The 17,146-nt window shown below is 36.6% G+C and overlaps 1 protein-coding gene across 2 annotated transcripts; it reads right to left on the bottom strand.

The window, feature by feature from the left end:
* Positions 1-52: 52 nt before the first annotated feature.
* On the bottom strand, positions 53-15,289 carry LOC135649652 (uncharacterized protein YNL011C-like). 2 transcript variants are annotated; one of them, XM_065168256.1, is made up of 13 exons: positions 14,892-15,287; positions 14,560-14,676; positions 14,350-14,482; positions 13,463-13,559; positions 12,993-13,036; positions 10,840-10,996; positions 9,196-9,267; positions 6,243-6,326; positions 5,295-5,396; positions 4,137-4,184; positions 2,918-3,043; positions 2,342-2,434; positions 53-353 (listed from the first exon to the last, which is right to left on the bottom strand). In XM_065168256.1, exons 1-13 carry the CDS (start codon positions 15,262-15,264, stop codon positions 216-218), a joined length of 1,584 nt encoding a protein of 527 aa, XP_065024328.1. In that variant the 5' UTR covers positions 15,265-15,287; the 3' UTR covers positions 53-215. The 2 variants fall into 2 exon arrangements, with proteins under 2 accessions (XP_065024328.1, XP_065024333.1); XM_065168261.1 differs by lacking the exon at positions 6,243-6,326 and having other exon boundaries at positions 14,892-15,289.
* Positions 15,290-17,146: the final 1,857 nt, after the last annotated feature.

Genomic DNA, 17,146 nt, shown 5'->3' with positions numbered 1-17,146 from the left:
CAGGCAATGGTGAGTCTAAATCAAGTTTGGTACAAAAAGAAAAAGAAAAGTCTAAATCAAGTTCAGCTACGGAATAAATGTAAAATATTACTTTAGTGCAGAGTTTACAGCAGAATAAACTAGAAATCACATGAAGCGCAGCCAGTCCTGTCCAAGCAGGATTTATTGTATGCATACAATCATCTGACGCTTCTAACAAGCAGAACACATCCAAGTCAGTAGGCACGTAACGACGCATCCATCATAAAATTTTTGTAAGCTTGTTGGTATATCAAATCTGCAAGAGCTTTCATCAACGACTCGGGCTCAAAAATTGCCCCCACCTTAGGATCATGTATAGAATCTACAGGGACCTGCAATGGCATCCAAAAAAAGAAAACTCAGGCTGAAATCTGGTTAAGCATAAACCACCACGAACAATTTAACAATGACAATAAGATAAATCACAAATATGTATATATATATATATATATATACATATACAAATATATATATATATATGCACATACATATACATACATACATATACATATGTATACATACACATACATATACATAACATACATACACATACACATACACATACACATACACATACACATACACATACACATACACATACATATGCATATACATATACATATATATAAAGTTTTTACTTTTCCCATTTGATGCCCCTATTTTATATAATCCTGTAATATCAATAATGCCCCTTGTCACTTCCATCCCACTATAAGGTCTTGTCATAGGACCTTCCAACATTTTATGATCGTTAACCTTAATGGAGGGAGAGGAGACCATCGTGGGGCTTCCCCTACCTTCTCCCCCACATGGCCCATCGCATCAAGTGACACTTGCATGAACCCATCGACCGCTCCACTCCCTTGTGCACCACCATGGATGTCCTCTCCCTCGCAGTCATCGCCGAGCATCTCCTCGCAAAAATCCTTGTAGCATCCTCTTCCCTCCTACTTTGTCAACACTGCTTGCTGCCTCACCTAATTGACCACTAGTGGTCGGCTATGGTCTACCTACTCAAGCGACGTAGAGGATAGGCACAAGGCTAGGTGAAAGTCAATGAGGTGGGGTCGACCCCTCGTTGTTGTTTGTGACGCCCACAACCTCACCTTCAATGCTGCCAACAACTATCCCATCCCCCTCCTTCCCACCTTTCCGATCTCTACGCCCCCTTTCTCGTCCGCTAGGCTGCATCACTGTCAGACAATGGTGGGGTAGAGGTGATGGGACAGAGGTAACAATGTGGAGACGACAAGGCCTCGCGATTAGATGGAAGTGGCAGGCAACGGTGAGGGGGATTACAAGTATCATAATAAATAGGGGTATCAAATGAAAAAGGTGAAAAATAAATAAAAAAGTTTCCTAGAAAAGCCCCAAAAGAGGAGCCTGTTTAGGAAAATTACCTAATAGATTTTATATCATGTTTCTGGTCAAATTCATGCTATAATTTCTATTAAAACTTCTTATAATAGTATAACGAGAATCAACACAAGTGAACATTGGATCACATTTTTCCAGTAATAGCATAAACTCTTTATCTAGATAGAATAAGACACAACACTAACCATAAAGCAAATAATGACAGTGAAACAAATTTTGAGCAGGATCACTCCTCTGAACCTTCCTATTCAGATAAATCTCTGGCTGCGGCTATTATCTATTTCTTCCATGTTCTATGAACGCCTCTATCGACTAAAAATCAAAAGTTGGTCTAGACAAATAAAAAGCTTATGGAGACGATATATTCCAAGCAGTCAATGTGTGTCATCTATGTAAGTTTTTTTTACTTCAACGATAAACAGGCTTTTGGTGACCAATAAGTCTTCCTTTGCTGCATGCTAAATATTAAACTAAAACCCACAAGGTAAACTGACAACATGACGAATATGGCAAGCAAAGTCCCGAGACACCAAAGACTGCATATATGGTAGAGATAAATATCAAAGTTTAAGTTCTGTCAAATTTGTGGTATCCTCAATATAGTCCCTTTTGTTCCTCTTTTCATATCATTTAAAACATCGTTGAGTCACAATACTACTAGTACATAACTAAAGGAATTGATCTTGATAAACGATTCAGTGTGCAAATACCAGAGGAGAAGATTCAGAACATAAAGCACCCATGCTAATGATACCAAGAGCAGAATAGGATATTAAAATAAGGGGCATACAACCACCATCTCTAAGTAAGCATAAACATAACGTCATAAAGTGAAATTAATAAATTTATTTATTTTTCCTATTAGTTGCATAGTAAGATAGGAATTTATATAATTAGCATGGATATGAATATTTTTAATATAAAAAGGAACTGTATAGCTTACCACATGAAAGATCCGTTGAGTAGCCAAACATTGAACATCTATAAGGATTTGACCATCACGAGGAACCAGCAAAGCATTGATGTAATCACTAGCCTGCACAAAAATAAACACAAAAACACTAAATTTTCTGAAAAAAAAGTTGCTGCTTCTGAATTTGATAGATTGACACTGCTTCAGGATGATTATCAAATATTTGAGTTGTACAAAGTGTGTTGTTGTATCATGCCTATGAAACATGCAGAGTACAGCCAAGATTAAATAACAATCATCAACCAATGGTTGCTTCAAATAGCATAAGGCAGAAATTCATGAAGCATGGAGACAAATATGGGATATGGCTATGATACATAAATGGATATGGACATGGGTAGTACGTGATACAAAATCAGAAAGTAAGATATGATATGAAAAGAACACCGAGGACTTTAATTTCATCTGGACTTGTCTGGATTGGTATCTATTGGTCCAGGTGTGAACTGAGATGCGAATAACTCCATTTCAGAAGGCTAGTTGGATAGATAAATGAAACTAGAATATTGGCTGAAATATCGAATTAGAATAATTTGATACACTTACAGTGTTCTTTAAACTTTTGCCAGGGTCTCCATAAGTTCGATTTAGAGCATCTGTGATTGCAGTCACAAAGCCAGAAGCAGATAATCCAGTAGTTTCTCTATCATGTGAGCCATTCAACAAAAGTACCTATATACAACAGAATGTGCATTATGAGTGCTAAAAACTGAAGTATTTTGCACATAGAATTACTCTTGATATTTATTGCTGATAAGAAAAGCACAAGATGTCAGCGTGTCCCACATGATGCAGCAAAAATCGATTATTGCAAACAAGACAGTTCTATAGATACTAGTTTCAATGTACAATTGGATGCCTCAACAAACTGGAAAATAGGATCTTTAGCCAGAATGAACTGCTACAAGTTGGCTTCATATGATCGTTAAATAAATCATAAAAGTATACACTCAAAGTTCCATATCAGTAACGCAAAGGACTTATGTCCAACTAAATGGGGATTTATAACTTTCACACACTCTTAGGAAAAGAAACTTTCTGTCATTTATAATCAAAATATACATAAATGATTAAAGATATTGAAAAGTTGGTTAGGGGAAAAAGCAAAAGAATATTACACATATTTACACTTTAACTAAAAACATCTAGATATCTATAGCAATAAATTACATTGTAGTTTTCAAAGATCACAAGAATTCTTTGAAGATAAGGGAAGTAGTATTCATAACATTAGATCCTATTGGTTACAAACTACATGAATATAAGCTTTTCTAAGATATTCCAAAATATTCAACTACAAGCTTTTTATTCCACAGCATGCTCCTCTGCTGGTATCATGCCAAACATTGATCAGCACATTCAGAAATTGCAATTCATGCTCCAATGTTGGGCATAACAGGCTCAAAACCTATGTTACCTGGATCCCTACTTTCACCGGTTTTAATGCCATGACAAGGGTACCTACACGACACCTAGACATGCATCCATGCATTGAGATTTTCACAAACGATATTATCGTTACTCCTTGCATCTGACATTATTAACAGTACCTATGAAAATAACTCAATAATAAAAAAGAACTTAGGCTATACTTGAAAGTCTAACCAGGCTACCTCCTTGGTCCATCCTAAGCAGGACATAAAAATGAGAGGGATATAAACATTGAGCAAATTAAAGTGAGAAAACAGCCAAATGATAATAGCAAAATATCCTAATATATGGGAATAACTAATAAGAACTTCTTTTAGGTTTCAAAAAATAGCACCTTGGGAATAGATCTGGAGGCAATGATCTCACCAATACCATGTAATACCTGTAAAAATCTTAAATGTTACAAACTCCATAAAGATGTCTTCGTGTCAAACCATCTGTTGCAGAAATTGCATATTGTAGAACAAGGACAAGTATGAATTATACTAACATCATGTCGTACACAAATGAGATGCCCTCTTTCACTTAAAACAATTAGATACTAATCCAGAGTGCATCCTTTCAAAGATTACATTTCTGCATCGCTGGCTGTCCATGGCAGCCACAATGCCTACATAATCATGGAGGAATGGGGCTTGCCATTACATTGTTTTCCAGTGCCAATACCCCATTGGCAAAATGTGGAGCTTTTAGGCAATTAAACATTAGTGACAACGCTCACAATACCCATCATGCTATCAGAGAACCTTAATGAGGTGTCTAGACTGAATAGAAGTGCTCATAATTATACAAAAGTAGTACAACTTTTTTCTTAATATAGAAATTGGAAAGTATCAACCAGACAAATCCAGTCCAAGGACAAACCACTTATCAGGGTAAAACAGTCATGTTGTTCATATGAGGCTTGAAAACCTATTGGAAGACAATGTATTAGCTTGGGCTTATTAATGGACTTGTAATAATGATTAACAAGAATCTTGTCTAACACAAGAAAGTTCTCATATATATAGTGGACACGAGTGGTAATGTCTCCTCCAGTTCCATAGGATGGCATTCAATTCATTATATTCAATTCTATAGATATGCCACTTGAAACTTAAGCTTGATGCATTTACACATCAACAGAATCTTTAATGAAGATTAATTCAAAGAAGGATGAACAAAGCCATATAGAATGGAAGTATAAAATTTTAGTGTTGTTGGCACTTGGGCGTACAGGCTTGTGATATTAACCCAAATGAGACAATCTGAATTAGTAATGAGATATTACAAATTTACAATATCATTGATTGACAAGCCACCGGAGGCAAGATGTGGAAGATCTAATAGGAGTGTAGCCATACCTATATGCTTACTGAATGTATTTGAGCTATATAAATAATTAAGCATAAGCAAAATTTTCTCATGATGTATAAAACATGGCATGATTATCAAAATATTCAAATATGATGCAGTGTTTTGTATATAAACAAAGCTAAAAATATATTATTACCAATGATGGACATACGGAAGTGAAGAGAGAGCCCATAGCATAAACAATGCAATCCACTTTCTTCAACTGCTCCAGAACTGTAGGGTTAGCTGCAGGGAAAACCTACACAGGGAAGGCAATGGTTATGTTGGTGATATTCTGTTAATGATATTGTTGTTATTGTTGAAAGTTTAGTTGGGATTTATTCTAAAAGCAAGTTTTTGATATGACAAGAAATATGGTCATAAATGGAACTCAGTGGTGGAAAATATCCATTTAGCTGATCCCAAATAATTATTGCAGAATTCTTATATTGACCACCTGTTACAAGTTGTAAACAATAATTATCACAACATTATTTTCATGGGACAACCTAAAACCAAGTGTAATAGTAGCTAGTTGAAGTAGCATTTTAGAAACTTCTACACATCATGCTTTTGCAGGACAAGTGCATGCTAGTCAGCAGGACAAGTAGTATATTGGTGTAAGAGTTACCTAGAATTGATTTATTATAAAGATATGTTTGCCTTTCCATAGCAATATTGTAAAGTGATAAACACATCTAACTCTTGTCCTGTTGGGAAGGGAGAGTAGTTGCAATGAAGATCAAGAAATAGTTAGCTCATCTACAATGAGAAACTTTTTACATCAGTTCTGTCCACGTTGAATTTGGCTTGAAAGGCAAGAAGGTTCCACAATGGTTAAAGTCAATGATAATTGGAAAAGTACTTGATGATTATGTTTTTTATCATAGAAAACTAAGGATTGTGTACTTGACTGTTGTTCCTAACTAAACAAACAGCAGTACAAAATACAGCTAATTAAACAAATAAAAATGGCCCTTATACTTCCAAACTGAAAGCTACTATATCCAATACCAAATTATATTCAACAGATAAAAGAAATCAGAAAGTATCAATTCATGGAATTAAACTGTTCAATTGTAACTACAAAGAACATATAACTCACCTCATGCAACAAGTTGCAACCCTCACTTGACATGTAAAAAACCCGCTTAATTCCAGAAGGCAGCCTTAAGGTTGAAGCACAATCCTATCCATAAGTGTTATACATAAGCTAATGCACAAACTCCACTTAAAGTTATTTGAACCAAATCATGTAAAATAAAGAAGTTGGACTATGGAAACATCTTTAAGACACATACAAGTTTACAACAAGTAAACTTCTGCTATGATTAATTAAAAGCCTCAAACCTATTGATGCAGAACCGTTAATGGACATTATTTATTACAACACACAAAGCAAAGAATAAGCCAGATGACAGAAATCCTATCTCTATTACATAAATGAAATAGAGATAGGATGTGAACATCAATCAGCGGCACTGGTAAGAAACAAATTGTTATCTTCAGGTATTCCATCAGTCAAGGAATTTATCTTCATATCAAGATTTCATAAAAGATGAATCTCAATTGAGCTTCTAGTCATTATCAAAGTTATGATCTAGCTCAATAAATATAGAGGATAATGGTCAGAGTCTGTATTTCTTAATTCCTCTAATTCTATTTTCCCTTTTCTTATTTTGATGAAGTACATGCAAAAAAAATTGAAACCAGTGATTTCAATCGGCGCTCAGGCGCTCGGGCGAGGCGAGGTGAGGCCCGAGCGCCTCGCTTCACTTCCAGGCGACGCACTTCAAAGAGACGTCGCCTAAGCACTCGCCCGAGCCCAGGTGTCGGGCGCTTCGGACAAGCGCCTGGGTTAAACTAGGTGACCGAACCAGCGTTTTATGTCTGGTTCGGTCTCCAGTGCTTTAGTTGGTTCAATAGAACCAACTAAAACACTGATATCAGTTGCCGCTGCTCAACCCTAACTCTGCTCGCCGTTCACACTACCACTACCGCTACCGCTGTCGCCGCTCCCGCTACCACTACTCGTTGCTCCCGCTGCTGCTGCTCGCTGCCGCTAGCCTCTCCTGCTCTTGCTATTGTTGCCGCTGCTCGCTGCTGCCATTGTGACTGTCGCCGCTCTCGCTGTTGCTGCTCACTTTTACCGTTGTCGCTGCACCCTCGCTCTTCCCTTACACTCCTCTTCCTTCTCCTCTTTCGAAAGTATACTGTTAACAATATACTGTATACTGTTAACAGTAACAGTAATGTATTTATATTTATTAGATTAATGATATATTATTTTGATTTTAATACTGTTAAATAATTATATTTATTAATTATATTATATATTTTAATATTTTAGCGCCTCGCTTCGCACGGGCGAGCGCTTAGCGCCTCGGGCGTTTTTGGACCTTGGCGCCTTTTGGCGCCTAGCACTTTTTAAATTACTGATTGAAACATTAATTGATCAATTGAAATTTCATTTTATTTTCATTAGTGTGTTTAAGTGGTTGTATGCCATGTTCCCCTTCCCTTCATGAACGTAGAAACTTGAAATAAATACAAGGTTTATTTCTTCATATTCAATAATATGGATTTCCATGTCAAATAATCCTTTATACCAAATGCACTAGAGGGTTGTTTCTTCATCCTTCATGAAGGGGCCTAGTTATGGACACCTATACATGTCTGATAATAAGACATACATGCATGTGTATAATAAATGGAAAAAGAGAATTTTAACCATTTTGTTAAACGTCTCCATATAATCCCATATGGCCAAGCACAAACCTTAACTTGGAACCTCTCATGTTATATGTCTGTTCACTCCCCTAACAATAATTTTGATCATTCATATTGACACAACTGAACCACCAACCTCATCCTAGCTACATCAAGTGGGACTATCACAAATTTATCACTCACTAGTAGCAGAGGAGAAGAGAGAGGAGAAATGAGCACTTAAGCAACAAGGTTGTAAGAGGTGGGATAAATAAGCAAGGTAAATGGTAGAGCACTAATCTAAGAAGAGATGCAGAACACAATTTGTCGAAGATGGAATGGTTGAAGGAGTGTTCATGTGCTCAAGGAAAGAATGAAAAGCAACACAGAGAAGAAGCCAGGCAATGGGAAGACAGTAGAGTAGTTAAAATCAGTCAAGCAGTGATAAACATGAATATCATAGTACTAGTAGATAAGAACATGGAACAAGTGTTTTCATCTGAAAGAAAATAAATCGATCGCATGCAACAGATATATGTAGCAAGATACTGTTCAACATTGGCACATGCATCCTCTCTGTGGTGATCAATATAGAAGAGGAATTAAGTACATAAAAGGAGATGTGAAATTTTAACTTAACAAACCAAGGTTAAGATAAAGCCATCGGTTAAGCAACCCCCTTTTCATGAGCCAATGCAATGAATCCACTATCCCTTAAAAACTCATCATTAACAGAGAGAATAAAATGCAGCAAAATATGAAAAACAATGAAATAAAAGGAGTGATCAAAATGGCTACTGTATAACCACAGAATGAATAATTTACGTAATAACTTCTGAAGATAAAAAAGTTACACATGATGTTGGTGTAGGAAGTCACTGTAGACTAGAATCTGGATGAATAGGAGAAAAGCACTGAACATACCACATATGCATATAATGAAAGGAAACTTTTGTTTAAGAAAACATAGTATTTTGCATGTGAAACAAAGGCAAAGTGAGCCAATGACTTGGCAATGATATAGCAATGGCATCTTACATAATCAATAGACTAAAACAAGGTTTTGTGGCTTTCGTCAAAAGACATTCTATAAATTAATTAAGTATTGTTTAGAACAATATTGACAATTTCTAAAAACCACTAACTTTATGATCTCTTAAACTGCAAGACAGGAAGTGCTTTAACCTTTTCTACATGTAATAACTCCATATCTATTCAAATAACATCGAAGTATACAAGACCTCCGGTATAAGTGATAATATTTAAAAAGAATCTATAAGTGAAAAGAAAAATCACCAGCAAAGAATGTGCACAGACCTATAAAGGCAATCTCTGCTCCATTAGTATACCTTGTTAATAGGTTCCATGCATCCGTTAGTTGGGTGTGAAATTTCATTTTGACCACGAATAATAGTTCCATCCTGAGAATTGAAAATTACAGAACCCATTAAAAAAATAAATATTCATTACACCTGCCTATAAACTTCCATCTTTACAGCAGTAAGTTAGATCAAATTGCAGAAGATAGAAGCATTCGTAAAATTGATATGATTTTCATTCCAGAAAGAATTACCAAACCTGAAACTTTCTCAAATGCGGAAAGAACAACTATAAACACCTAAATAAACATTTATCATCATATAACAATGACTTTTAACTTCCTGTTGTCCTTTTCTTTTTCAGAGTTATGCATTACCGTGTACTCCCCATCTGGTCATGTTTATTCTCTATAGTCACAGAATGAGCTACTTTGTGACCTAGATTGCTAAAGCTCAAGTGAAACAATCATGAAAAATCTCTCTATTAACAAGGGTAAGGCTGCATATGTTTGCCCTTCCAGATTTCCATCTCTGGATTACGGGAGTCTTGTGCATTGGGCTGCCCACTTTTAGAGCCATGTCCAATCTTCCAACTCCAGAAAATGCTAATCTAATGGAAAAATAATTATTGCATGACCCAATAAACTAGAAGATATTTAAATCAGCAGTCATCTTTTCTCTCAGTTGTATTCCCAAAAAACCACTTACTTTTAATATTATGATACCATGATCTGAAATATCACTATCTGTTTAAGTTACAACTTACCAAAGAAAAGGACCTCTCAAATAATACTATCAGACCAGTAAAAGATACATATAATGTATTCTTCTTAATCTTCCAAACAGCCTTAAAAGGCTCCAAATCCAATATGCATAATTAAGCAAATAAAAAGACCACAATGTACCAATCTGTATTTCACTGTTTGTTTGATTTGCGCATGGACTGGGATATGATTGGTATGCTTTAAACTGGATGAATTGGCATTGAGCTGGCCAATGTATTATAAGATCCAAACATTTTGGAAAATCTGGGTTGAGAATTGAAACTAAATACCCTTAAAACCAAAAAGAGCCATTAAGAGCATGAGGCTCCAATCAATGCAAGTTTAGATCAATGTATGCAGCATACACCTATAATACAGGTTGTCCCAAGGGCATGAACTCTAACTTAAGTTGCAAAGACTGAAAGAAGCAACCTTGACATGGTGCAAAGCTTGCCCTCTACCTTCAACTCAACCAGTCAAAGGATTATATATGCCCCATGATCACAAGTCACAGCCCACTCTCTCATCATTCCCCCTTCATTGCCAAAAACCCTGACAAGGTTGCAACAAGGGATAAAATTAATGAGAAGAACAGGAGAAGATGGAAGTGGACTAGAGGAGGTGGTGGTGGCCGTGGCATTTAGTTCTTCAATCTCTGTTGATGCAGTCAGAAGTGGGGGAAATCAAGATCTACTGCTTATCTTTTCTTTTTTTTCTCTCGGTATATACTAGCTTGTACAATGAGCCCATATTCACCCAACAGGCAATTGATATGGGTTCTGGTACTAAGATTTAAAATCTTGGCAAAAATCACCACAAAAAGAACATGACAACAAAACAGGAGACAAATACAAATAGGCCATCATAATAGTTTCTGGATTTGGAAAAAGGAAGATTAGCATGAGAATACCCATAGTTCACAGCCCAGTGTTAGTCTATCATTGGTGGAAATCACAGGAAGAACTAGACTTTCTGTTGGAATATCTGAAACACGCGAAAACAAAAATATAGCAGCATCTAAAGACTGAAAGAATATCCGGGCTCCAGCAAAAAAGAAATTTCCAATGCTGCAAAAACAAATTCATCTTTTATGTCAAACATATAGAGTTAGCTACTTGAACTAGTAACTGCTTAAAAGTCAAACATAAGTACAAATGTCAAAATTAAGGATTCGTTTAAACACCCTGTGAATATCATACCAAGCAGTGATGTATAAAGAACTTGTGCTGTTTCCACATGTAAAATCTAAAAAAACATTAACTTATTAACCATGTTATAACTGAGAAATTCTTTATCCAGACTATCTTAAAGGAAAATTAATAGCTTCTAATGCTCTTTTAATAATAAAATCAATGGCATCCACATGATTCATATTTACTTTCGTTCTCATGGCAAGTTTCCCAAAACACTCAGCCAAGGGTACAGGATCTATCATTCTTCTTCTCAAGGAAGGTGAGCTATCATTCCCAAATCACAGGAAGAAGAATGATCTATCATTCTTCTTCTCAAGGAAGGTGAACTTGTTGGCCAAAACTTTGAGCAATTTATGTCAACCATGCATGTAAGTATCAGTTTGTACTCTACAATAAATTTCCCATGCCAGTGAAATACTTGCATGATAAAAAGGTGGTTACCTTGTGCATGTTCCGACCAACATCAACCTATGACAGCCACTAACAAGCATCATTTTGCAATTCAAGAATGCTGACATATGAACCAACACATGATGGAAAATGTAGGCGATCTAGTTATAAGATGCCATTGAGTGACCAGCACGAGCATCATACATAGTGAATTATAAGATAAAATAAAGTTTTGTTACACTACATGCCTAGATCCAAAGATGTACTACTGCTAAACTCAAATTCCAAATAATTACCTACGACAGTTTATACTTTTAAGTTTTAACTAGTATAAAGTTTCAAATTATCACAGACAGTGCTGAATTGCTAGGTATGATGCCCTGACACAATGACTTGGTTATGTCTGCTCATGTTGATTTTGACTCAGGAGTTACATGAAAACTTAAAAAGAAATAGAGGCAAGGGAAACAGTGTTGAACCTGTTGCCCAGCTTAATTATTGTCGAACATAACTATGATGAACAAGCCTTTTCGGTTTCCAAACAATTCAAACTCAACCAAACTTCTCATGTGAAATCATAGGGAAAAAGAAAAGACAAACTGAAACAAAAGATCTATTTTCACATAGATTGAATAAAAAAAACACCTTTAGGATTATCATTTTCCTTTTGGAAATTTCACAGTGATTTTCAGATACTATAGTTTACCATCAAAGATGTCAAGAAGGGCACGACTAGTGGTTTCCAAGTGGCCAATTAAAGCCCAAATGATAAGTAACCATTGTCTAGTTTACTTCTACATCAATACATAACTTAGAAGTCTATCTAACCAGCAAATCATTCATTTCCTACTGTCTTCCTGACATAAAAAGGTGCGCTGCATCCCAGTTTATATACTGATCAGATCTGATCAATTCATCCCCACATGTGGCCAAATAAATGCTGCATAAATATTGAAATGGTACTGACATTAATACATACACATGTACATTCAATAGGTTGTCTTCCTCAACATCTTAATCAAGCTACCATAACTTCAGTTATATAGCTCTAGCAAGTATGCATTAAAGCTCTAATGACTGCCATGCAAATTGGTGGGAAAACATTGTGTTAAATAAACTCTTCAATAAACTGATTCCACAGCGGAAGGCTGTAACAAACATCAGTATAACTTCAATAAAAAATAAATGAGCTAAAATCTGCAGAATTTCAGGCACATTTGTAGCAAATACATAAACGAATCAGTTCATTGAATTCATCTAAAATCAAAGTCCAGGTGTTATTATGATCCGATTGCTTAACTCCATAGCTAGTAATAATTTTACTTGATTTTCACCAACAAGAAAATAAACTAATCACATCAACCACAAAGCATAAAGCAGAAAATAAATTTAGATTGTTCAAAGTACTATTCATTTGCAAAACCTGGCATCAAAATAACAAATGACCAAAAAAGAATCTTGTTAGCATTTAAGGCAGCACCTGCCATTGCTGAAACAGAATGATTCATTAGAGCGTTGAAGTATCTGCATAAAGAGAACTACAGTAAGTTCTTGAAGAATCAAAATATACCAAAGAATTAAGTTAAACAAAACATCATCAAGGCCATAGACTAAAAAATTAAACTCAAATTGGCATCCTATCACTGCAGTGATAAGATCATGGTTCTGCAGCAATTAAACTATCTAGAACAGGGAATGTGAAACATGACAGGTAAAACCTCAAAGAGCAAAAGTTGAAGTATTAAAGTTAATTAATGATATGCTGACACTTGACATCATAGCAGGAAAATTATTGTTGGTGAGAACGTGCATAAGCTAAATCCACAGTGTTTGAATAGAATTGGATGAACATCTATCTAAAACAACAGGAATGAATGTCGACTGACCCTTTGTTAACACTCAGAAGATGTTTGACTAGCCACATAGACAAAGTTGATATCTGAATGTCACCTGATATTGGAAAAAAGCCAGAAATGCACGAATTGTTTCACCATAAGGTCGTGATACACCATCCCATAAACAATGCTCTCCTTCGACAATCTGGTGCCTGTCAGATTGTCAGCTCAGCACAAGATTATTCAGTACCACCACTGATGTAGCAAATTGATAAAAGATGTTCAGAAAATACATTGTAAATTACTGATCATTTGAAAATAGGTCGTATGCCAGGTAGGAAACATGTTAAGCAAACAATGGTGAATGAATCTGAAGATGTTGCACATTAGGTTGAATTATTATCTAAATTGAATCTGGATTGGTTTTTATTGCTGATAAATTGAACTTTAGAATCCGAAGTCATCTTTCATGTAAAGGAGGTTAGTTCAGATCCTAATCTGTGAAAAGAAAATATATGAAATCATTATTCTCTGTGTCTAACTGCAGTACTAAAATAAGGAAAATACAAACTTGTCAAACATACACATGTATAAAACAATCACGAAAGGAAGTTCAAGTGGATCCATCTATATTTGGGACATCCTTAAGATTGACAGAAAGAAAAGAAAAAAAAAAGTTAAGCTACATAATTGATCACTGAGCCAATAAGAACTTCATCTAGTGAAAATATACACAGAGCTAGAAGCTTCATATTTAGTCTTAGATCTGTTATGATATAACTAATTGATGTGATGATAAGGATATTAGCACATGAAATTCATGTTAGCCTGCTCAATATAACTAGCTTATCAAGCTGAAAGACAACCTTACAATGACCTCAGAAAGAAATAGAAGAACATTAAATAACCAGGAATCTACCAGCAACAGATACATTTGTATAGTTTACTATGGTGCAAGCAGATCTAAAAGGATGATTACATGCCATTATTAACATAACTTACCATTCTGATTTAGCTTCTGATGCGTCAAGAGACAAACGGTGACCAAGCAACATTCGAACAGCAAGCGCTTCAGAAGTGCTTTCATCAGACAATCTCAAACATCTCGACCGAATGTCCCCAACAGCTGGTCCACCTACGAGACACACGCAAGATCTAAACATTCGATGCCTTACCACATAAAACAGAGGTAAAGCATCATATTAAACTTACCGAGCACGCGCACGATCTCGGCAGTACTCCCTCCATCATCGGATACAGGAAGCACATGCGCCACTCTGGTCGTTAGTTTCTTCAACTCTTCCACGACACCGTTAAACGCAGTGCCACCTGAAGCGACGCCAAGACCCGTACCAATTTGAGAAAGACTGCGGCGTTGTTACATGTATATATATTCCCCCGAGATCAAGACAATTCTACGGGGTTGCACACGAACGATAATCTAAAAGAGGAAATGCATAGGCGCCAATCGGTGAACCCCGCGATTGAGATCGCGAAAAGGAAAGGGAACGGCGATGTGCCCGGGAGGGGAAGAAGAGTAAGACCTGAGAAGACGAGCAACGAGGGCGGATCAATAAGGTTAGGACTGGAGGAAGGGGAGGAGGCGTCGGCGCCGCGAGGAGAGGTGCCGCTGTTGCAATGCGACGCGGCCATAGGGACGACGGAGGGTCTGGGAATAGATCTGGCGGCGACGGAAGGAGAGGCAGAGGGTGAGGGAAGAGGAGGATGGGGCGAGGAGGAGCGGAGGAAGGGCGTCAGCGACGGCGCGGGTCCTCCCAATAGGCCGGCCGCCACCATGGATTGTGGTTCGTCCGTCCGCCCGCTTAGATGCCGCTCTCTCTCTCTCTCTCTCTCTCTCTCTCGGAATCCCCGGTATCCCACTAGTTGCGGGATCTGCCGCGAGAGGATAGCCTTCATGTGGAGTGTAGTGGTTGGGTGGAGGGGCGAAAGATTCCAGCGTGGCCTTTTGCTCTTCCGAGTAGGACGACGCCCCGTAGGAACAGCACAACGTTTCGGTTACTTCCATTTCTATTTCTTTTATGTTTTCTTTGGGGTCTCAATTTGGACACTTAGTTCCCTCTTTTATTCGTCGTCGCGCACCCACCGGCCTCCGAAGGCACCCGTGCCGGGTCAAAGACGGTAGGCTGAGTGGTGGGTCCACCGACAGGTGACGTCACCTGAAACGGTGCGAATGGGAGAATGGACCCACACCACTGTTCGGCCCAGCCTTTAATAGATAGATATTTGTGGGTCGGGTAAGTATCTGTGGGCTGGGCTCATGGTGAACGTGTCCTCAAACTTTGGGCTGGGGATGCTTAAAACCCGTACTATAAACAAAATATAATTCATTACGAACAGTTGATTCGACAAATACGAGTAGAGAATCTAATCATATAAATTACTTATGGTCGTTGAGACATCCTTGTCACCTCGAGAAGGGGCATTAACAATTTTTAGAAAGTTAGCAATCGCTTTACAATCAAAGACATGAGCCAGTCAAGGTAGTATAGCGTTCCAAGAAATGAGACTAATATCAACATAAGAAGCAAATCGGCAGCGCAATGCTTGATCAAAGCAGGTAAAGAGAAGGACTATGCGCAAATGCAGAAGCCATTGGACGCGAGTGTTCTCTGTGAACCATGCTTCTAGCACTTACAGATTGAATCCAACAAAAATGGACGTAGCTATCATATAAAATGAGTATGAACTTCCGGATGGTAATTATATCTTTAGGAGTGAACAAAATAGATCCAACGAGAACCTTTCACGACGTCTCGTGCAACGCTCCGCTTTCTCTAAAGAAAGAAGACAGGGACAGCCATGAAAACTCTATAATTTTAGAGTGGTGATATAGCAATCAAAGATACCATAAAACAAAATGTTTCGTGGAGGATGCTGATTAATTATTAATCAGAACAATGTCTCTAATCTCAACTCTACCATATCAGTCAAAATAAATTTTGCATTGCTGGTGATAAATAGCATTTATTCCACGAAGAAAGGATGTAATTCTTTCTTAAATAAAACAAAATGTTTCGTGGTGATGTAACTTTTTCTTAAATAATAGCAAACCAAATAGAAAAATAATAGATCAAGGTGAAAAAATATTTAATTTCTTAAAAAAAACTTATAAATCTTGAATGATTTTTAGACTTGACTTGAATACTTGAGACTTGAATTGATTTACTTATAGATATCACCTATTGATAAATATAAAATACAAGAGTCCTTGATCTTTATAACTTTATCTAATCTTGTTTGAAATATTCTAAAATATATTTTAAACTAAAAATTTATTATTCCTAAAACTCTATCTAATATCATTTAAAATATAAAATATTAATTTATATTTTTCCAAAGTATACTTTTAATTTCATAACACTCCTTCTTAAAGTATACTTTTGGAGATAAGTCCCGACTTAGATCTACCAGGTCACGCCCATAACTACCACCAGATATGGGATCATGTAGAAATATGACCTCGACCAAAGCTTCTAGGACTATTGGGAACTTGTTAATCCATAGCTTGATCCAAACTTACTACGTGAAAGACTATTGAAATCTCTAATTGGACTTCATGCAAAAGACAACATCCATAGTAAAAGATCTCGAGTTTTATTTTTATAAACAGTATTCATTTCTTCATTCATTCATGGCATCCTCCCATACTTTAATACATTTGGCTTCATCAAAACAAGTTGGCTCAAAATTATTAATTGATTCAAAAAATAAATAGTGACAAATATTTATATTGTCTCCATCTTGTACTATGCTAGTTTGAGAATTATTCTTTTTGATC

The sequence above is a fragment of the Musa acuminata genome, chromosome BXJ1-4, assembly GCF_036884655.1.
Source record: "Musa acuminata AAA Group cultivar baxijiao chromosome BXJ1-4, Cavendish_Baxijiao_AAA, whole genome shotgun sequence".
Lineage (NCBI taxonomy): Eukaryota > Viridiplantae > Streptophyta > Magnoliopsida > Zingiberales > Musaceae > Musa > Musa acuminata.
Note: the sequence above shows the minus strand (reverse complement) of the source record. Positions and strands in the feature narration are given on the sequence as shown.